This window comes from Porites lutea, chromosome 14 (assembly GCF_958299795.1).
Source record: "Porites lutea chromosome 14, jaPorLute2.1, whole genome shotgun sequence".
Taxonomy (NCBI): Eukaryota; Metazoa; Cnidaria; class Anthozoa; order Scleractinia; family Poritidae; genus Porites; species Porites lutea.
In genome coordinates, this window is record NC_133214.1 from 13732009 (window position 1) to 13754864 (window position 22856).

General features: G+C 39.2%; 2 protein-coding genes and 1 long non-coding RNA gene across 3 annotated transcripts; 1 reads left to right on the forward strand and 2 right to left on the reverse strand.

Moving 5' to 3' along the window:
• Positions 1 to 845: 845 nt before the first annotated feature.
• On the reverse strand, positions 846 to 9118 carry LOC140923972 (zinc metalloproteinase nas-4-like). Its single transcript, XM_073373983.1, has 7 exons — positions 9000 to 9118; positions 8256 to 8431; positions 7800 to 8018; positions 2922 to 3005; positions 1977 to 2135; positions 1268 to 1365; positions 846 to 989 (listed from the first exon to the last, which is right to left on the reverse strand). The coding sequence occupies exons 1-7, from the start codon at positions 9116 to 9118 to the stop codon at positions 846 to 848; spliced, it is 999 nt and encodes a 332-aa protein (XP_073230084.1).
• LOC140925326 (uncharacterized) lies at positions 4730 to 7082 on the reverse strand. Its single transcript, XR_012164388.1, has 3 exons — positions 6982 to 7082; positions 5666 to 5794; positions 4730 to 4843 (listed from the first exon to the last, which is right to left on the reverse strand). It is a non-coding gene; the product is annotated as an uncharacterized lncRNA (long non-coding RNA).
• Positions 9119 to 12758: 3640 nt separating the features above from the next.
• Positions 12759 to 17375, forward strand: LOC140925323 (uncharacterized). Its single transcript, XM_073375328.1, has 4 exons — positions 12759 to 12867; positions 14341 to 14497; positions 15899 to 16029; positions 16824 to 17375. Exons 1-4 carry the CDS (start codon positions 12862 to 12864, stop codon positions 17049 to 17051), a joined length of 522 nt encoding a protein of 173 aa, XP_073231429.1. The 5' UTR covers positions 12759 to 12861; the 3' UTR covers positions 17052 to 17375.
• The last annotated feature ends 5481 nt before the right edge of the window (positions 17376 to 22856 follow it).

The window sequence follows — 22856 nt, forward strand, 5'->3', positions numbered from 1 at the left end:
GTTTTGTTTAACTGAGCGACTTTAAGAGGCTCTTCTCTCGAGTAGCCTTTTGAATTATTCAAATATACAACCGTTTGATTATATGGAGGCACTTTTAAAGACTGTTTTGAACACCTAAAAATCAGTCTTTTTGGATGCACATTTTAGTTTTCTTCTCAATTTGTGCAATCCTGCCTACACTTTTCTACTGGAAAATAGGAAGCCCTTTCGGGCGGAGCATCCCCTTGTTACGTTGTATATTCTTGGGATATACCCTTCCCCCTACCCCCTGTATGGGGGTGACCTGTCTCATCGAGATCAAAATAAGATCTTAGTACACACTTTAAAATTTAAAGTTCTCTATGCGCACCGTATGTATATTTCACATCACCATGCAAACAAAGCTTCAGGTTTATTTTACTTCCAGTGAAAATAAATAAAATTTAAAACTTCTCTGCATTATTTTATACTATCATTTATTCCGCGTGCTGCACTGAATCTTCTTGCTGTTATTTCTGTAATAAAAATGCAAGTATTTAGGATGTCTTAGATATAATGCAGTGCAGTCTCACTTCGTACTTCCACCCTCCGAATTTGTATATATATTGCTGCTTAGGATGTTTGGTTATTTAAGTTATTGTTTCAGTAGTAGTATTTAATTTTGCTGAACAATGTGGTTCTAACTTCAAAGTTTAAAGTGTGACAACTATTCAAATGAAAGCTACCAAGCAGTACTCTCCTGACGTGCATGCTTTTCATTGCGCTGTTTAAGGCGGTTTGGTGGTTTCAACTTTAGACTCTCTGGAGAAACCCCCATAGTGTTGCAGTGCAGTAACAACCTTGATTTCGTATCAAAGCAACTTACCTCACGCGTCACAACCATACAGCTCAACCCTCATACACACCCACGAGGAAGGATTATCATGGGGCAGCACTTTCACGTAACGAGCTTGAACCGGATTAAACCTGTTTAAAACCGGTGTGAAGTTGTCACAGTTACCGTCAAATACCTAGATACGAAAATACGTTAAAGTACAATCTAACCGTGAATGATAGCAACAACATCAGCTAAAAATCCTTGGACCTTCTCCGCTTTTCTTATTAGTATCGACAGTATAAACCCCCGCTTGCTGTTTAAAAGGCTCGCTTTAATTTTGCAAAGCTTAAGCTTGAATGATTTTCAACTTTGTAAAGGGGAGGAAAGCCTGAGACAGGGTAAAATATTATTTTGAATTAAAAGACACTAAGCCCATATAATGTTTAGTTCCTTGTACCAGATTAATCTTACCCTTGATCGTCCATTTTCCTCGTAGTTCTTCCACGTGCTGCCATCGTTACTGAAGGCAAGCTCGTAGTTCGCGACATGTTCTGTAAACACATCACGTCCTAAGAAAAGAATAAGTTAAATTGAATTGGAACGAGTCGTTCTTTAAGGCAAGACCCGAGACAAGCACCTTACAGATGTAACGTGATTGATTCTTTTTGAAGTCTTTAACGAACACCTCCTTTATATTGCAAAGCGCCATGAACTGAAAGGATATATATGATACGCTATATAAATGATTTCCTACTATTACTTATTGCTGTTAATACTAAGCTCAGAGTTCATCAGACAAACTTCAGATTTTTTATTTCCGCGAGAAACACAAGGTTAACTTACTCTGTAAATTTAAAAGATCTTTTCCAGCCCCAAAGTGCCACTTCAGCCCTGCAGACCAGAGTCTGATTCAGGCTCTCCTGGAGCCATTTGAGCACAATTTACACCCAAACAGCCCCATCAAAGCTGTTCCCGCCCACGCTGGGACTCACTTTAGCCTTTAAGTCCAAATCAGCCCTAGATAATTAAACTGTCTTAGCCCTGATTAAGGAAGCCAAATTAGACCCCCCGAAAAATAGGGCTGTATTGGATTCACCGAAATGGCCCCACTTTTAGGGCTAAAAGAGAGCTTTCTGATTTACAGTGTATGTACAGTGTAATATGACTTTCAGTTTATAACCTTGGGTGGCGATTCCGGTGATGGTTTTCATCTGGCCCAAGTCAATTTTCAGCCACTGCGGGTTTCTATCCACTGCACACCAACTGCCAATGCGCTTGCTACTATATTCATCTTCAAAATAAAGACGTGCGTTACTAGCCAACGCCCACCAACCACCACCTGCCATAAACAACAAACAGCTACTGTAATGAAATAAGGAAAGATCGGATCATTATACATATCTGAGAAACTTCCCACCTACTCACTTAGGGCAAAATGTGGGCTTAGGGGAGGGGTAAGTGGGCAGTTTCCCAGAAATGTATAATGCTCCATTCAAAGATCTAATAAGGAATGGCCGTTTTTATGCTAGAGACGTTAATGTCGACGTCTTAGGACGACTTTTGCGTCTATTATAAAAACAGTTAATAAGACAGACGCATCTAATGTCTGTCGACTTTAACGCCTCCATTTAAGTGAGTCGTTCAGACGCACTTAACAGACGATTTTAGGGTCTCAGACGTTGTATGCGTCTAGCATAAAAATGGGACACCGTAAACTGGAACGCATTTATGCCCAACTTGTCCAGAATTGACTGGGAAGAGTCTGCTGTCGTCTGCTCTTAAATGTCCCGTTTTTACATCATCGTTCGTTGACGTCTCAGACGTTAAATGCGTCTTGACGACCTTAACGTCTCTTGCATAAAAATGGTCAATGATGCGGAGAAAATAGTACATAAATTGATCCAACATTAGGTTTTCAATTATCATAGCGATAAAATACGTAACATTAACTTAAAATTGGATCAGATTAAAAAAAAAAAACTAGAGACGAGATGAACAACGACTGAAAGCTAACATGCTCAAAAATAGGCTCGTTATTTTATTTACAATAGATGCATTGCAAGCCAATCTTTATTACATAAGTTGCATTCATTTGATAACCAGTCTTTAGGGTGTATAAACTCACCAGGAGAAAGCTCTGAAGATGCGGTGAAAGCGCTGTCGGGAAGTTTGTTATCCCAGCCAAGACCAAGTGGTTCTGCGCATGATCCTGAAGAAAAAGCAGATTTTAAAGCATCAACTGAGCAAAACAACAACTGCTCAAGTTGTCAAAAATTGCTTCTTAAAGGATTGCTTTTACTTTATTAACAAGAAACATTTCATTGTACATTTTGGAGAATATTGAACGCAATTTAATACACAACAAAAGGGAAGGTAACTCTGTAGGCGTGAGTCTAAGAAGATTGGATGATTGAAAATTGTATTTGATATAGTAATCTGACGCATAGCATTTTGTCCTCACTCGATCTGAGGGGCAAAAAAACAATCAATGCTCCACAGGAGGAAACTCGATAAGTTTTGTTTGTCAACAGTCAAAGTTACTTGCATTATACAGGGTATGTAGTTATCACAACAACTGTCCAATAACAAACCTTGAGGCTTGAGAGGAGCTTTGTCACATTTGGCGTTGCAGGATTTGCGGCAATGTCTCAGGACCCAGCCTGAATTAGCGCAGTCATCAGCAGAATAATCTGAGCAGCCTCCAGTCTTGTCAACACAACGAAGACCTGCAATACACGAGCGCAAAATTGTACCAATAATACTGTCAAGCATTATAAGAACGGGAAACGCTGGGACTCAAGAACATCAACACACACACTCCAAAGCAGGAGCTTAACCCAAATTCTGTGGCACAAGTTGGTAATGGATTTCTGAAGATACGCAGTCGGAACGTTGAATTCCGACATAACTGGAAGCCCTCAAAATAATTTCAGGAGGTATTGTCCGAAGTAGTTACAAGGACTTCAGAGAACAACTAGAAATCCATTGTTTGTGAAACCCCCCCTCCCCAATTACACATTTATTCAATTCTTCTCTCCCTCCCATCCTTAACGCTTTACCGGCCACCTCTCGAGAGCTTCGCGAGATTCTGCGATACCTGTATTACTAGTAATAACATGTAAAGATTTTCGTACGTTTGTCCAGTACAGATATAATACATTTTTTTTCGAATTTATGTATCCCTCTGCTGAGTACTATTGATGTGCATACCTGTTGCTCCTGCTGGACTGGAAGTTGGTGGTACTGCAGTTGGTGACCCTGTGCCTGTAGGAGGTTTCGGTGGCTGGGTGGATGGTGTAGGCGGAGAGGGCTTAGTTGTCGTCTGAGGGGGAGGGGGTGTCGGACGATCAGTTGGTGGAGCTGCAAAAGTAATCACACGATCTTTAACTACTTGGATAGGCTTCTTTTTGCTATAGTTCATATTCTGCATACCTTTCTTCTTTTTTCTACTATTTCGAGCTCGCCAAGTATTAAAAGCCTTAAAGCACCACGTCACTGGGTTTGTATGACGTCAACTATGCAATAATATGTTGTTTGAAAATTGACGTCATTCACCCAATATATTTTTTTTCTTTAATTGGATGATGCCAGGAAAACATTCAGTTTTGAGCATTGTTATGAAATAAAAGGTAGGCTGGGAGTAAAACAATAAGAAACCAGAATAGTATTGAATGAATAATAGGGAGATTAAGCAGCGACTTCTTTGAGCGATGGAAGTGAGACGAAAGTGAGCCTTTTTCCCTTAAAATATTCCTTGACGCTTGCAAATTTGTATTGCTAAATGTCTTTACTTTAACAGAGTCGAACTGGCAAAAACAAAATAAACCAAAATCACTGCTCAAGAGTGCAAAACGTCCACTCTCGGTTGACATGCGTCGCTTCTTAAACCACCTAATGAAAGCTATAGTTAACTATAATAACAGATTCACTTACCATTACAGAAGTTGCAGGAGTACGAACAGTGTTCTTTCATGATATCTGGGCTGTTCTGGCAATGTCCATACTGCTTCCATGCTGGGCAGTTACCGTTCTTATCCATGCAAGAATCTAGGGTAAACGAAGAATATATTTGTAACCCTATCGTAAAACGTTTTTTTTTTTTTGCAGAAGTTTGCCACGCGCTTTGGAGAGTTTGCACAAAACGCTAAGAAGCGATGGCAACAAATGATTAGCAATATTGTAATCTCAACTTAACAACGGCCATGCCATTTAGTATCCACACCCCACTTTGGGTGAGATTTCCCGAGCTTCGGTCATCACCGTCTAGAAAAGTTATTTCTGAGGGGGTGGCAATGTCGGCAGCCTCTGATTTCTGAAATATTTCTGAGAAAAAATTCCCTTTTTTCGAAGAGGAAAGAAGAAAAAAATGGAGTGGCCCTAGAACTTTGCAAAGGAGGGAATAGGGTGTCCTTTTGGACCGAAAGCCTGTAAGGTTGGTTCAGCGCCTTGAACAGTCTACATTTGAGTGGTACCGACATTTTTCTTGAAAAAATCTGATTTCATGATGTTTGTTTCAAAAACTAGGTGAATTTTCGTTAGCAAAACAAAATTAATCAGGGTCATGAAATACGGTCTGTTGTCTTAGATACAGGGCAGGTAAATGAAGGATTTTGCGTGAAATAGGTTTAGACTTTGAAGGCCTCTGCGGCACACCTCTTATAAAGCCCCCCCCCCCCCCCCCCCCCCCTGAGGTATGCATCAACAAAGTCGTTATCTTTTTCATTATGGAAACTACCTATACCTTCCCGCTGCTGCAGCGATTACACGAGACTTTCCACCATGTAGTTTATTTAAGGGGACACTTACACGCGACTTTGCATCCACATGCCAAAGTCATTCAGTTTAATTCCAAAAGTTGCGCGCACTCACCGCTGCTACAGAAATTGCAAGTAACTTTGCACCAGGTGTACATGTCGTCTGGCCTATCGGAACAGTAATTGAATTTCTTCCATTCTTGGCAGTTTTGCGTAGGGGCGTCATCTTTGCACAGGCCGGAACCTGGTGAAGGCAGTTAAAACTTTAGTACATGAAACGTAAGTACATATACAGTAGAACCTCGATAACTCGAAATAAATTTCCTTTCCCTTGATCACAATTTCAAATTGTTATCAGGTGATAACTCGAATTCCCAAATAACTCGAACTGTTTTTCGTTTCCGTGCAGAGTTAGAGTTACTAGGGTTCTACTGTAATACACAATACTGAAAATTCAAATTTTGTTCACCACCACCACCACCACCACCACCATCATCAACATCATCATCATCAGCAGCATCGTAGTCGTCATTATCATCATCATCATAACCAGTCACCAGTCTGTCCATCAGTCCTCTTTGTTCCCGACGGAACTCGGGCCCACCACTTGTGCTCATCATCTGACTGTAGTTTGAGCAGTGATTTACAGATTTTTGCCCCACGCCTCTTAAGCCGTTTCTCCATAAGTTCTAACATCCTTGTGCGCCTCCGAGTGTATCTGAATCTCCCTCTCTTTTGCTTTCCCTGTTGGTTCATTCAAGGACTGTTTTGACCTTAATGACAGCTCAATAAGGCTGATATTCTCTCTAGAATACCTTTTAAATCACTGGCAAGGTTTGGGTGAACTTAACCGCCCAGGTTACAGTAAAAACTCTTCACAACAGCCACTTGGAGAAAGTGTTTCAGACCGTTTTCTCTATAATCATCCGGTACGTCTTTATCGCCTTGATTTTTTCAAACGACTGGAAAGATCGAGAGTACCCGATTTTATGGAAACTGGCTTAAACATATACTTCAGGTTTACCCAAACTATTTCGATCACTCGAAGCAACGATCACTTTATGATCCGACCCAATCGTCTGCTTCGTCCAGCATCAATCCATTTGATCGCCGGTCTTGATTATGCATTTTAAAAAACAACCATGTCATTACCTTCGATTCTGCCATTTGAAATTCAACAGCCCTAAATTAACAACTTGCTAACTCAAAAAACAGAATGGCAAAGGGGTTTTCCGTGACGCGTGATCGGGCCCAAATTATTGCCCTTTTTCCTCGTTCCTCGACCTCTGATTTCCTCAGACCAAGTGATAATAGGATACTTGTTAATGTAGTTACTATTTTATTTGGTTTTTCCGTGAGATGCGAGTAGCTTAAAAAATCCGCGTGATGCGTTTGCCACCCTGAAAAAAATAAACGAGTGAAAACACTTACTTCGCTTTTGAATACGTGGAACTGGCTTGAAGGTGCTGAAGTCATCTATAGCTCTTTTCCTCATCACCACTAAAAACATTTCACAAGAAATTAGAAATTTTCCAGATAACTTTTGATCTCTGATTTGAGATGTTATAGGAGTCTTCTGAAGCTAAAGGAGTCTTTACCATTGCCGTGGGAAAAAACGATCAGAATGAAACGGTCCAGTAGTTCCCAGTGGTACGGTGGTACCCAGCTTTACAAACAACCCACTATAAAATACATCTTTGTTGTGACAAAAGGTATTTTGCCCCAAACTTAGAGACATTTGGTCATTTTCTTTACTGAGGGCTGTTCCATTTAATACAACCCACCCGTTCTCCAAGTACTGTAAATTTTTCCAGTCCCTCAAAAAAAAATGCTCGTTGAAAAATACGCAAGAGGCTTAGGGTAAGTATGGATGGTCAAATGAAACAGAGATTTCCATTATACGTTTCTGGGAAACTGCCCACCTACCCCTCCCCAACCCCTCCCCTAAGTCAACATTAACACTCACTTCTCACTTAGGGCAAAATTTTGGCTTAGGGGAGGGGTAGATGGGCAGTTTCCCGGAAACGAATAATGATCCAGATTTTCCACCTGGGCGTTGTTGTTGGAATAGATAATGATAGCCTCGTTAACAGTCTTCCTCGGCGAGTTTGAATGTGACGTCACCGGTCAAGCTTGTTCGCATATAAACTATAGCCAGACTTTTGTGCTCGATCAGTTCCAAGCCTCCTCCACTCACTCGGATAGCGCGAATTTGCCTGGAGACGACGCTGTGTAATGCAAAATCTTACCGTTACATTTGTACATCGCATTTGTCTGCTGCGCGTCTCCATCGCTTAACTCCACATACGGGACCTTTCCATTCATAGGCACTTTGTTACTGATTGTAGGTTTGCCATTTTTAGAAAAAGCGGTGAAAGGGTAGTGCATGATGGACTCGAAATCGTAAGGAACTCCATAGTCCACCACCTCAGTGCCCCATTTCCTTTTAGCAAAGGCATCTTCCAAACCTGAAAGGTGAGAAAGGCGTGGGAGAGTAAGATTAAGAGTAACAACATCTGGATGAGCTAAACGCGGTACTGCTAGCTTTTTCATAGTTTTATAAAGTTTTCGCCAGTTAAAAAAGAAAGCTTTGTTCATGATGAAATCTAAATACATTTAAAAGGGCATGAAACACAACGTCATATTAGTAATGTTAAGTAGTAAAAACTTGATCACAATAGTAAACGAAAGTAACGCAATCTTACCTGGCAGCACGTTCTCCCATAAGACAGTGATATAACTGTCACGGTCCGGTCTGCTCTGCTCGTGCCAGAATCCAACTGAATGTCCAATCTCGTGCACCATTACGTGGGTAAAATCACAGTCACTGCCGATGGAGATCTGGGTCTTGTAGCCTTGATGCCCCACATGACCCCAGCAACTGAGAAACAACGGGCCATTTGCACGATGACGTCAGTTTACTACTACAACCAGAATCATTTTCGTTTTTCTTTTTATATTTAATCTCAGTGTGGTTTAAATAACAAAAGCTCTAATATGCAAAAGAAAGAAAAACACTGAAGGATTCTGGTCTTAGCAGTAAAATGACGTCATCGTGCAAGTAGTCTATTGCGGGTGCGTGTGGTTAAGTGCACGGAAAGTTAATGTGTGTGACATGAGAATTGTCATTTAAGAGTAAGTGTGTCTATTCGCTGATAAACGTCTAAAAATTCCTGATGCCTCAGTTAACAGGGAGCCACAGGGGAATTAGACGTAGCTCAAAGCTCTCCTTCCTTTTCCCTCCCCGACGCCAGAGCACTCCGGAGAGTTTGTTCGCGGGCCAATGATTCCTTGTCCGGGGTTTTAAGTGTTTCTTGCTGTTGCGGAAACCATTACTGGTTCGCTTTTATCTTGTGATGTGGATATTGTCGAGTATCATTTGGCTACTGCAGCTGTCCGCAACATCGAGAAACTACCGAGGTTTTATTATCACTGTATTACCAACTTACCCTTGGTCTTTAAAGAATTCCAAGTAAGCTTTCTCATTGGTCCTAGGCACAAATCTCAGACACGTTTTTCTCTCCCACTGCTTCATGGCATTCAGGACAGAACGAACAGCGCTTTCCATGTTTTCTAAAATTGAAAAAAGTCAATCAATAGATTAAAATTTGATTGGGTATACAGCTTGTAGAGTCTTTCTGCCTAACCTCTAGTCCCAATCTGCAGCCCATTATCCGCTAATTAGAAAAGCCATATTTCGTTGAGTAGTTATAACCGGAATAATCAAAAGCTGCGTCTAACAATTGTTTTGTCATTTATTGTTCTGAAGAAAATAACGACAAACACACCGATTTCCACACTGATTTCCAAAATTAAGGTGGCTGTGTCACGGTAGTCCAGTTCATTGTGTTTAAGTTTTCCAATTACTCGCCCTCAATCGCTATGGAACTTAAAGTGAGCAAAGAAATTACATGTACATGACAAAATCAGAGATCCGAGACAAACAAATATGTCTCCTGAGCATTAGTTTTAAAGTTGCAAGCAGCAGGGATCAACTTTGAAAAACTGTTAGGCTGAACCGTTTTCAACAACCCTAATTTCAATCCGTTATTTTAACCTTCCTTTAAAGTTTTAAGCGGTTATTTTTGTGTTTCTCTTAATTTAACGGGCATTTTGTGATTTCCTGATTCGGCTGAATTTCGTGACACAGCTGCTTTAACTGTAGGCTAACTGTAGACCTTTTTTCAACATGTGGACACCCGGTTATTACGGACACTTCCTATTGCTCCCTGAGTGACCGTATTAAAGTGGTTTAGCTGAAAAATGTTTGATAATAATTTTCATTTTTCTCTTCGCCTTACCTACTGAGCAGTCAAATGTGTAAGGAATGACAGCGTTTGGCCACCGCTCACTTTCCACGCTGCTCGCCGCGCGAGAGTTGGCCGAATTTTTCGACGGGTCCCCATATTTCTTAAGATTCTCAGCTTGTTTCTTTGACAGTCTGATGTCTCCCTGATAAAAGGACAAATGTTTTCCTGGAGGACTTTGATGCGGATCTGTAAAGGGAGTCAATATATATAGGGCCACCATCGTTGAAATAAGGATACTACAAAGCAAGGATGGGGTCAGGGTTATTGCGGAGTCACTACGTGTGAGCCTTGCTTTCGATTGAATTCTAAAGTGTAACCAATTCAAATGAAAGCGACGGAGTAGTACTTTCCTATCATACCGTTTATTGTGCTGTGAAAGGCGGTTCTTAACTTTTGAGTCTATGGATGGAATCCTTAAGTGTGACCACTCACATGAAAGCAACCGAGCAGTACACTCCTGTGGTATTGTTGATTAAGCTGTACAAGGTGGTTCTATCTTTTGAGTCTGTGAATGAAATCCTAAAGTGTGACCATTCAAACGAAAGCTACTGAGCATGAGCAGTACTTTCCGGTGGTGCTGCTTTTTATGCTGTACAAGGTGGTACTTTTGAGTCTGGATGGAATCTCAAGGTATAACCATTCAAGTGAAAGCTTCTGTGAGCACTTTTTCGTCGTACTGTTTACTGTGCTGCTCAATGTGGTTCCAACTTTTGAGTTTGTGCGTAGCTATGGCGACTCAAACAAAAGCTATTGCGCTGTACTTTCCTGTGGTGTAATGGGTACTTTCCTGTGCTACCCTTAAGACAATGGTAGAACAATTATATTGTGCTGTGGCAAGGTAGTGGAATATTTGAAAAATAATAACAATAAACAGTTCCGACCACTGACCTGGATTCATGTTGGCTTCAAGAATTTGCTCCATGGCACCCTTACGTTTCAGGGCCGCGCTGATCGTGAATATGACAGCAAAAAGACACGGACCAAGAGGAGATATCCTAGCCATTCTGCAAAAGTAAGAAAGATGATATTGCCGTTATTCTTTGTACATGCGGCATGTTGTAAAGCGCAACAACTTCTATATTATCTTGACTTATTATATATCCTTTACCTATATTAAAACGGAAAAGTCCAAAAACACTTTGGAAGTCTGTGCACCCTGTTGAAGTGTTATAGTAGATCACATTCCACAAGAATACGTTTGGAATTTGTCTTGAATTAACAAGTTAGCTTTTAGTATCAGAATTATCTATTTGTCGAAGAAATACATCTTCTTTACCTTAGGCCGATCTTTCACCTCTTCTCATTGAAATAAATGGGTGAAAGTTGGAATTGAGTTCTGCAGTTTTATACCACAAAAAACTTTATTCAGCTGTGCAGATGACGTTTACGTATTACCACATGCAACTAAAACGCGAGACGTTTTTTTACACCCTTTAAATGCGTTTATGCTAAGTTTTAATAAGAGGTGATTTTCCATTAGACATGGCCTTTTGTATGAAAACCTAATAAAAAAGTTCGATAAAACGTCTGCAGTTGAAATTTAAGAGCAATTCTGCCACAAAATAGGGATTAAGGCCGTGTTATCATCGCGGCTGGGTATGTTTATGACTGACGAACGAAGTAGAACTAGACAGTTTCATTATGGACGACTGATAAATGATTTCACCCCTATTTTGGATAAAACGTTTTTTATGTAAAATAAATATTCTCTTTTCGGGAGACATTGTTTGCACATGTGCAGAACTGTTGGCGGCGGACCACCTTATTTTGCCTTAAGTGTCAAAAACCGAAACAAATGAATGATGAAACTGTGTCTCGGGTGAAAGCCTCAAGGTGATAAAGCTTCAGCTAGTATAAAGATCATTCAGTTTTATATAGCAGTTTCCTGGGCGTGTAAATCTTTGCTTCAAGCCATTTCTCTTTCTGAATATCAGTTAAAAGACGTTGTCATGTGTTCGAAGGACAAGATTATAAAAAATGGATCAGGTTTAAGGTGTCTTTCACTAATAGGGTTGAATTAAATACTGAAAGACATAACCAGATTTAGCAAAACGCACGTCTCGCTTGAAATACATGAAAATCTTCGGATCTTAAAATAAAAGCGAAAAAAAAAATCAAAATAGTAACGTAATGACGTTATTACTACTCTGACTCCAGTCCGCCGTTTTTGTTTCGCCAAAATTTGTCCTTACTGGTGAGTGCCCTTGACTTTATTTAAGGGTATAATCTCCAAGTTTCATACTCGCGAGAATAACAACAGCTAACGTTTTTATTAGTTAGTTAATTTTGTTTGCGGTTCTTTACGTTAACAAATATTTCTGTGCAAATTCACTACTAGTGAAGTCAGGTTGCCATATATAACATTAAAATTACTTACTAAGCAAGTAACTGAAAGATTTCTTACCGTAACTTCCTAGTAAAACTTGCTTTACCAAATTTACGCACTTTCCGATTCTGAGGAAGCGAAAGGAAACGAAATCGTACGCCTCTAAGTCTGGCTAAGAATTTGCTCAAAAAATAAATATTAAATGAAGGCTAGATCAAGTAAGATACTGAAAAGCGGAAAAAAAACAAATAAATGAAGAAACTGGAAAGAAATGTCTGCATAACTGTTCAAGGAAACTTGAAAAAAAAAAGACAACAAGAATGAGCCAAAATGCATTATTTCTGTTTTGAGTCTCGGTTGGATTTTTTAAAATGTACCAAGGAATCCTCATTATCTTTGTATCATGCACTTGCACTGAAAGGTCATCGGCTTCTTCACGCCTTTGTCAAACCAAGTTCATGAGCCGGAGGCGGAATTTTTTAAAACCACTATTAGAGCGAATTATTTTGCTTTCGAAACGAGTAATAAGTCGATTTGTACGCCGCAATTTTTCAGTTTCGGGAGAATATTGAGATACACTATACATAAAAACCCTCGCCCGGTTACGTTTCCAGGCATAGTGCGATTCGAAGTGTTCCATAACATTTGGAGAAAAGCAGGACAGAGACCAAGAAAATGCAGGTAACCTCTCGAAATGTATTAACTCCATAAATTTATATAAGCTCAAGTATATTTAACCCCGTTTTCCTGACTATTCTTTTTAAGTTCATGCCATCATAAGATACCGACGTTTCTTTTAACAAATTAGAATTTAATCGCCTTACATTTTTATGATAGCTTTTAATTCGACTGATTTTTATCTTATCGTCTGTTATGAAAGTATATGAAAATATTTCTATTGTTTTATATTTATTTTTTTTTCCTTTAGTGTTGGATTTTTATTTCTAGAATTTCACATTCCGTGGGGTGCGTCAAATAAAAAATCTTCCTTTACGAGCTTATCAGAATTACATCAAATAAAATGAACTTACTCATTTATATTAGCAATTAAACGTGCTTCGATCGAAACAGAAATATACTTTTGCGCTACTTACTGATTTCTCAGTTAGTCATCGTTCTGCTGCAACTAGACACACGGAGAATATTGTAGTAATAAGATTATTTTACTGACTTACTTGGGCATGAACCTTTCATCTCTAATTCTGGCCAAAGACTTAACCAAAAATAAGACACAAACGCCCCGTAGATTATACACAATCTGGTCGTAATGGGTCCACTGATCAGATGATGTCCGCTTTTTCAGAAAAACAATGACATCCGTTATGTTCAGTCATTTTTTTATCTTATCAATTCACTATTGTAACCACGTGTAACTTATCAGTCGTGACGTACTTGATCACGACTCTTAGTTATTTAAGAAGCAGTTTTTAACTACGGTATGTTAAAAACAGATCAATGATGGTCGCCAGATAAGGTACTTCAATCCCGTCATCCAGACCCACAGTTTCGCTCAGTCCCGTCCCGTCCCGTCCGATGGTTTTTTCACCCTGTGTAAGGGAATTTGGATTTCGGGACGCGGCAAGGTTTTGCCTGTGGAATCGGGGGTGGAATCTGCAATCCGGAACAATTTTCTACAGGGTTCGCGGTTGCCATAGAGAGAAGTGGTTACGCCACGTTGCCATGGTAGCAAACTTTCTGGATGACAACAAGCCAAAAACGTCACTTAAAAAAGTAAATTCGCAATGCTTCAAACTTTGTATAACGCTAACGAAATTTTCGGGGTTTGATCCGAAAAGAGCCATATCTAAGTGTAGAAAAACTGAAAATTTTTTGTTGTGTTCACTACTTTAAAGCGTGATGAACGTGTAAAGTTGATATTTTGCTGATACAACCTATCGCTTTGTTGCCATTCTCGTTTCCGTCGCCGTTTGCTAAAGCTCCCTATCGTTTGGATCCAAACATTTTGCTGCTATGGTAACGTGACGACACACTTCTCCTCTCTATTGACGCCATGTTATTGGATATCGCAAACGTGTTCCAAATAAGGTTTAACGCTGGCTGGTTATAAAGAATGAGCCATGTGATTTGAGCCAGTGAGAAACAGAGCAACATCTTAAGTGGATAACAAGGAATTACTATTTCCTATTTTTAAAGAGTGATGTTGGAATATTTGATGCCAAAGACAGAGAGTTTTACGAAATAGGTGATCAACAGCTTGTGTCTCTAAATCAAGATGGCCCGATTGCTGGACACTATATGCAGGTGGATGGTGGAGCTGTTCTCACAAATGCAAAAAGCAGCAACCAAAGAAGTATGTTCTAACTTTGATACTGTAGCTTTTAGTAGCTTTGAAATACGTGAATTAGACGCCTATACTATTACTAGGCTGCGTAGCTGGCGGAATTGTTTTTGTGCGTGTGAGAGGTTTGGCGGCAAAGTCGCCATTCTCGCGGCGTACGGTTTCGCAGTCTCTCCGTAAAAACGTATCTCGCGCGAACGACCCCGCCTACGACGCAGGCTAACTATTTAACAGGGATAAAAGAATGAAAACAAGCATTGTCGTCCGTTCACAGGGGCGGATCTAGGGGGAGGGTGCAGGGGGTGCGCATCCCCCCCCCCCCCCCCCCCGAGATGACCTGCGGTTTTCTAATACAACTGGTATTCTGCAAAAAAAAAAAAAAAAACTCTGTGGTTTATTGGTGTTGAAGTAGAGCAAGAGACGAGTGCACCCCCTCCTAAAAAAATCCTGGATCCACCCCTGGTTCATATCGTCAAATGTCACCAAAAAATGGATGTTAGAAAATAACCATCAAAATCACATCAAAACTATGAAATGAATTAAGTTATTTGTTATTTGTACTTGATAATCTTCTGATGGGGGATCCTTGCAGTCATCTATATTTACAACTTAATTTAAACATCATTATCTATAAATTCCATGAATGCTCATTTTTGACCTTGGTAATCAAACTTGAAAAAAAGTAAATTTTGTCTCAAAGTCTCCGATTTTAGTCTTGTAGCTCTCGACTGTATCGCAAATGTCTCCATCAGAAATAAACGCTCAGTGTTGTCACGTGAACTAGTCACGTGATAACAACTGATTAAAAATCGCGGGAAATCAAGGAGGCCATCCATATCAGACGCTAACGTCCAACCCTAAACAGAGATGGACTTCTCCCGATTTTTAACCATTAAATGTTACGCGACGAATTAAGTTCACGTGATAGCACTGAGCATTTACTGCTGATGAAGACTGTGCAATACAGTCGAAAGCTACTAAAATCTGAGACTTTGGGACCAGAATTTATTTTTTCAAATCATTGTCTGTGACTCAGCTAGACCCCACTGACTACAGTGTAGATGAGTACGATTGAAAGCCGTAATGCATTTCAGTTGCCCTTCAGTCACCAAAAAGGGAATAAAGTTTAGTTGACACAGAAATAAAAATAGTGTTTTAGGGTGGTTCATAAACTAAAAACAATATTTCAACTTGGGTGTATATATTTCAGCATTTCACCTTTGATATAAACTATTTCCAGTAGTTACTACAAAACTGGTATTAAACCAGCAAGAAAAAAATGCTAAATTGACCTTCAACAAGTTATAACTCAAAACGAGTTGAGTGACCCGCCTTAATATTCTATACGATCTATAATATTCTTAAGAACATGTTACATAATAATGTAACGATGCACTTTTTTGTTCCAAACAGCTCTTTTCAAGACTCACACGATTATAGAATATGATGCAACGGGTTCAAATCATCAAGTTGTCATATTGGAAAACAAACATGATGGGAACGTGGTAGCAATAAATAAAGATGAAGATACTGTCATTGCAAAGGTCAATAACATTTCTTTAATCAGCAGCTCAAAACCCACCTGTATCGAAGTCAACAGTTTCTGGCACCGTACAAGCGACTTATTGACGGAATAAAGCAAAACTAACTACGAGAGAACGACTGGACAACTGACAATTTGACTAACAATAAACGACTGTTTAACTGTGACAATAGACGGATCGAAACGCACCAATAACATTACGAGTTTTCATAGCCAATAACATCACGGCTTAACCGACAGACGACCAATAACATCGCGACTTAATTGACCAATCATGTCTATAACCAGCGATTAATACCATCAACTGACGTGATAAAACTCACTTTGACTCTGAGGATGACTACCGTACAGGTGATGGAAACGTCAGTCACGGTCAACAACAACAGTCCTATTCAGGACTATGTTCACCCGGACGATCATACTCAACCTACTTAGATTTAGCTGTCACTTTGTACAAATTTTTAAAGCTTTTGTGTTCTAGGGTAAACTCTGGTGTTAAACCAAAATGCGTGCCGTTTGCGCTGTTCTATCACTTCTCTGTAACTTACTTTGTCCTTGCTATGTCATCTGCAGTAACCAATCTACCAAACAAAACTTCAATTTTCCATGACTTTCAAGGACCGACGATGAAATTCCATGACTTTCCAGGCCTGGAAAATGAAATTCTTAAATTCCATGACTTTCCAGGTTTTGCCCCTGAAGCAGAAAGAATGCGGTTTGGCTTAAATCATTGAATAATATCATTACTACTGTATGTAACGGTTTAAGGTTTTTCTTTCTTTTTTTTTTTAACAGGAACTGACCCGCCCTCCAAGCAGTTATGACACACTGGAAGAAGTCAGAGCAGAGCACCCAGAAGCGTTGTTCTACAAGGTGCCAAGAGAGCCAGGGTGCGTAAAATTTTACTTCAAGTCCTACCTTAAAGACAAGCAGAGGATCCTTGGATTTGATGATTACGGCAATGCTTTGGACCCAACTCAAGTTCAGCTCGGCCAGAAGGAAAGTCTGTTCCAAATGATGTAATGTCATTTCCTGCAAAGAATTTTTGTTCATTGTGTAAAAACATTTTGGACTGCGCGCGGCATTGTTTTGGCCAGGAAATTGAGACCTTTCCAGAGTAATGTTGTATAAAAGATCTACCAGAAAAATGTCTATCCAGTGAATAGTGTAATTGGTTTCCCTAATCACCTATCCGCTTGACAGTGATTTATCCGATGGTTAGCACTATCCAGCTTTTGAACAACCGGAACCAAGGCCATGTCGATAATAGACCTTATTCACGATGCCCGCCATCTTTGCATGCGCTTTGGGACTGATTTGGGATAAAAGCAATGCCAAGTGGTATTTCAAGGGGCGGGGGGGGGGGGGGGGGGGGACAAGTGAAAACATTTACCAGTACGGTAAATCGCGTTCGAGTTTGTTTATTCTATTAAAACGGGACGACGATTTAATAGTCACGCAAAATGTAACGTTCGAGGTTCGACAAGTTCTACGTCATTACTGTCGCTACTACATTCAAAGAAGTATCAATGAACATCTCCACCCATAATTTGCCATTACCGTCCCTAAGATGAAAGTTCTTCATTTTCTGTTGTCTATGATAAATAAAATCTACTGCGATTTCTTGCATTGGCAAGTTGTTTCCTTGTTTGTATCCCATCAGTCCTTAGGAGCGTGCAAAGATGCATAGATTTGTTTTGTGTGCAAGCTTTCCACTTGAGATAGGAAGCTCCATAGGCGAGAGATTTCTAAATTGACGATAAAAAATCCCAAAATTATTCTAACCTTAGACTTTCACAAAATCCTTCGTAGTCGCGTGATTTTTTTTTGTCGCGAACGACTTCTAAACAAAATAAAACAATCATTTTTTTTTTCTCTAAAAACTGGGTGTCCTGTGTGGACACCTAGTTACCCACCAGGGCCCAGTTGTTCGAAAGCCGATTAGCGCTTAACCCGGGGTTAAATTTAACCCGGGTTTCTTTTTCTTATGTTCAAAAGCATTTTTCTCCGATAATTTTCTCTGTAATTTTTAGAACTTCCAACCATCAACTTGTGGACAAAAAGAATTAAAACTAAAATGCTTTTTAAGCTTTCAAATCTGAATTCAAATCTCGCACTAACCCTGGGTTATCTAAACCCAGCTTTGAACAACTGGGCCCTGGCTAAAACATTGGTCTTCACCAGCCTAGTCCCTAGGCGATCTCTCTCGCCTCGTTGTCCGCGCGAAGTCTGGGAAAGAGCGGGCGAGTTCTCGGCGTGTATCTCTCGGTGACGTCATAGCTCACGTTACAGTCCAGGATTGACCGAGCCGAGAACGCCTAGGAACTAGGCTGGGTCTTCACTATTTACTGGGCCTGACTAGAGAGAAACAACAACACTTATACCAGAGTTCCAGATGAAATGGAAAAGTAGAAAAGGACGTTAAATCTTACTGCGCTTTTCACAAACATGCGAATTCTCAGGTTCAAAAGCCAACTGACAATTGCGTTTTTCACTGCCGTCAATCATCTTAACGAACCTCTTTAATAGGAAACAAAACTTTACTTTAACGGGTTCAAAAGGTCATGGTTTGTGATTTGTGATTGGTGGATTTCGATCCGTTTTGTGTGTTTCTGTGTTTCAAGGTTCGTTGCTTGTGATCGTAATTATGATTGACGGCAGCGAAAACCGCAATTGTGAAGGCGGCTTTTGAATTTTAGAGTTCGCATGTTTGTGAAAAGCGTAGTAATATATTAGGGTACAAGAACGGTTTTGCAGTCATAAATTATCAATAGTTATTTGAATTGAGAGTAACTGAAAAAAAGGTAAGTGTAAATGATTTATTTTAAGACAAACGATTGAAACGGATAGAATCTATCAGGAAATTGAGTGATTTTAATTTTCAGTGGACAAAAAACTTGTACCAGAATAATTTAAAGCATATTACATTCTTTTCTACATTTTCAAGGGCTAAAGATGTGATTTGTCATCTGTAAAAACACCAAAGAAAATTTCTTATGGGAGCCTGAGAAAATAAATGTCAAATTTCACAAAATGACATCTTACAAATAATAATAATAATAATAATAATAATAATAATAATAATAATAATAATAATAATAATAATAATAATAATAATAATAATGGCATTTATATAGCGCTTATACATCGCTGTTCTAAGCACATGAACTTTTCAGAATTTTACCTGTGTTTTCACAATTCTTGTAAAATCTGACATTTATTTTCTCGCGCCCTCATACGAAATTTTCTTTGGTGTTATTACGGATGACTAATTACAACTTTAACCCTTGAAAACTGTAAAAAAACAATGCTGTATTTTTTTAAATTATTCTGGTACAAGGTTTTTGTGCAGTGAAAATTAAAATTACTCAATTTCCTGGTGGATTCGGTCTTAATTCATATTATTTTGGTGAGTTCACCTTCATTGATACTCCAAGAGTATAATTTGTAGATCTTTTTTGATATTAAATTGTAGACTATTATATAGTGTTTCGTTTTAAAGACAAAGCTAACCTTTGTTTAATAATCTTAGCTTGTTACTGATTTACTCAGAGAGATGCAAAATAATAATTATTTTTCTGCATTATTGTCAGAAATAATCAGTGTTAGCTCAATTATTGTCTATTAAGTATTTCTTTTACTTTTTTAAAGTTATTTATCATGTACATAAGTAAACTGGGTTTCTTTTTGTCTTAAATTAATACGAGTTAAATAAATTCATTCGACACGATATATTCCACAGTCCATACTTGGTATCTATCAGCAGCTTAATACTTTGGGACAAGGAAACTTAGAGCTACCTTGTGATAAAGTAATTGAGATCGCTTATGCGAGCTCCCAGAAAAAAAAGCTTTCCCTATGTTAAATATCACCAATTACCAATTGCATTTAAACAATATTATTACGGCGTACCGTAAAATTCCGAAAATAAGCCCCTCCAAATATAAGCCCCCCGGGGGGCTTGTACTCGGAAAATTGCCCTCAAATACAAAGTAAAACAAAGCAAAAATGGTAAATTTACTTCCAACTATATGGTTAGCCCAATCGATTGTGAAACGCAAATTTCCCTCTGAAGATAAGCCTCTCAAAAAGGGCCTTTGAAAAATATAAGCCCCGGGGCTTATTTTCGGAATTTACGGTATTTTTTAAAAAAACACTTTTCACTTACGAAATTCAATTCGCGTATGTACAAGTCAAAGAACTATTTTTCGTTAATGAGTCATTGAGTCATAATTATGGACGAGAACTTTTTAGATTTAAAGCGTAAAATTACTATCGGATATTGCAGGATTATGCAAGCACTACGCTAGTTTTTGATATAAGAGCAGTTGTTCATGTTTTTGAATGTCAGGTTGTAGGAGACTACGAGTAGTCCCCATTGTCCCTCAGGAACTCTAGCGCGCGTGATTTCTCTCTCCCCGCCGCGTCTCGCCTTTCTCGCGTGGGGTGATTTTCACGCGTGCTCGCGTTTCGCTCCCCTACTGTCCCTGAGGAAAAATGAGGACTACTCGTAGTCTAGTCAGTTTATGTTCAGACTATATCGGATAGCTTTTGCGCGGGCACAAAAATCGTACCGGATTGGGTCTCGGTTCGCACATAAACACGGTGATTTCGTTGCGAAGCTGTGCCGCGCCGCACGGATCTCTAAAGTGGAGAGTTACTTCTTAGATAGGTTTTCATACTATAGATGGTTTTCACAGTGGCGTCACCAAATTGTAAAGTCAAAATAGCGAGGTTTTACGAATTCTTATTTACACTAGGTTAAAGATAAACAAAAAGTAAATCTTTGTACAAGTTCCCATTCCCTTAACATGTTTCATTTCGAAAATACAGCAATTTGAACTTCCGAGTTTTCTCAGTGCGTGACACCAAAATAGGAATGCTGTCTCGTTGAAAAAAAAGTCCCCCCTCTTGATTTTCAGCAGTATAACCATTTCAAGTATTTGAAGATATGTTTATTCGCACGTATGCTAGTTCTCGAGTGAAAGAGAAAGAGCTATTATAGAAATAGTGAACTTCACATGTTTTTGTTGATTTCCGGCGGCCATATTGGTGCACCAAAACGGTGCACCAATATGGCGTCTCCATACAAATTTCTACAAAGGTGCGTGAAACGTTTCGACAAATAACTCAGAAACTGTGGGCCACAAAGACCTGAGACTTGGACAAATTGTTTATATATTAGTCTTTTATAACATTTCATTTTCTTGGCTTCTTTCACTGGACGGTTTCCAATTTATTTTTTCGTTGCGTGACAGTGAAAACGATCTGTACCAAACAGCTTTAGTGTCGGCACGAAAAGATATAGTGTCAACTAGCCTCAAAATCATAATTAGCAGCTGGTGTCTAATACCCCACTGATACACTGCAGGGGAAAGGTGCAAGAGAATGTGCGTAAAAATGACATGTCTACATGAAACGTGCTGGCTCATCATCATCTCGACATCTTGTTGACGCAATTCATTCAACTTTTCACCAAACAAGGCGGAAAACTTTCACCTTACTGACAAATTCCGGAAGAGGATATCATTATCAAAGTCACTTCCACTTTACAGTCCTTTCCAATTTCAATTTCGAACAGGAATTCGCAATACTTTTGTGGATCAGATCCAAGTAAATTTAATTCTAGGCCATACTGCCAATTGTTGGTTTTCCCTTGACGTCACTATACTACCGAGATTTTACTTTCACGATGTATCTGAGCAGCTGAAAACAAATTTTCATACAAGTTTTCGCTTCAAAAGGGTCCTTGGCTTTGCAATAGAGTACGCTTGAATTTCTAAGCTTTTGCGTGACACAGCATTTAAATGACGGCCAAGAGAGTTGTCATGTAGATTTTAAAAAATGACTTATTTCAGGGAATTTTGCTATCTAAACAGTTTATGTATTTAAAAAAAGTATTACTTTCATGTTTATGAGTTCCTCGAAGAATAAATTCACGCTTTTTAGCAAAACTCGGTAACAGATGTCTCTGTTGGTTTCCGTCCGCCTTGTTGGTGCCCATCCGGATGAGCACCAGCATGGCGTCTTCATACAAATCTCTATAAATTTGGGTAAAACATTTCTTAGGACATCTCATATACGAAATATTCCTCTAACCTGAATCTTGGCGAGGGTCTTATTTTATATTTACCTCCTCTCAGTTCTCAGATTCTGGACTTTATTCAACGGTTTTGATTTTTATTTTGATCTATTTTGAATAGCGTGACACTGAAAACCAGCAATACCTGCGTTGTTCCAACATATTAAAAATAACAGACAAAACAGTAATGCTACACTCGAGAAATTCCAATCGATGTATACTGAGTATACATGAGCGTACGAGTGTATTTGAGCTATTCCCTGCAGAAGGTTTTTTAGTTTGACAAAAAGAGGATCTTCAGAAACAGTAAAAATTCAGTACTGGAAAAGACTGGTTTCGATGTATAATAACTAGGCTTTAGAACCTATTCGCGTTGTCCTACAGAATAGCGGATCCAGAGCTTTAGATAAGGGGCCCCCCGGTTATCCAGACCCTGAGATAAGGTGGAGGGGGGGGGGGGAAAGCCGGCCTTACAAAAATATTTTTTCGGCCCTTCGGGCCTCAGTTTGGTTCAAAAACTTCCCCTGAATCCGCCACTGCTACAGTTTTCCTAGAAAAGAACCTTCGCATGTCATAAACCAACACTTTACGAATATGCAACGTTTTTAATCGAGTAAAATACTTTTTATAGCAACTTCCTCATAAAACGTGCTTGATCGAATTAACGCTCTTTCCGATTCTGAAAAAGTAAACGAAACCTCAATTGCACGCCCCTATTACGACAGGAATCTCAAACAACATCAATT

What these genes read in the sequence shown, in the direction of transcription:
- LOC140923972 (XM_073373983.1), bottom strand. Translation starts at nt 9,118, where the DNA reads ATGGAAAGCGCTGTTCGTTCTGTCCTGAATGCCATGAAGCAGTGGGAG. An exon ending in ATCTTCAGAGCTTTCTCCTG is followed by an intron (nt 2,136 to 2,921) that starts GTGAGTTTATAC and finishes TGTTTATGGCAG; the next exon opens with GTGGTGGTTGGTGGGCGTTG. An exon ending in AGGAAAATGGACGATCAAGG is followed by an intron (nt 990 to 1,267) that starts GTAAGATTAATC and finishes TTTCGTATCTAG; the next exon opens with GTATTTGACGGTAACTGTGA.
- LOC140925323 (XM_073375328.1), top strand. An exon ending in AAAAAGCAGCAACCAAAGAA is followed by an intron (nt 14,498 to 15,898) that starts GTATGTTCTAAC and finishes TGTTCCAAACAG; the next exon opens with CTCTTTTCAAGACTCACACG. An exon ending in AAGATACTGTCATTGCAAAG is followed by an intron (nt 16,030 to 16,823) that starts GTCAATAACATT and finishes TTTTTTTAACAG; the next exon opens with GAACTGACCCGCCCTCCAAG.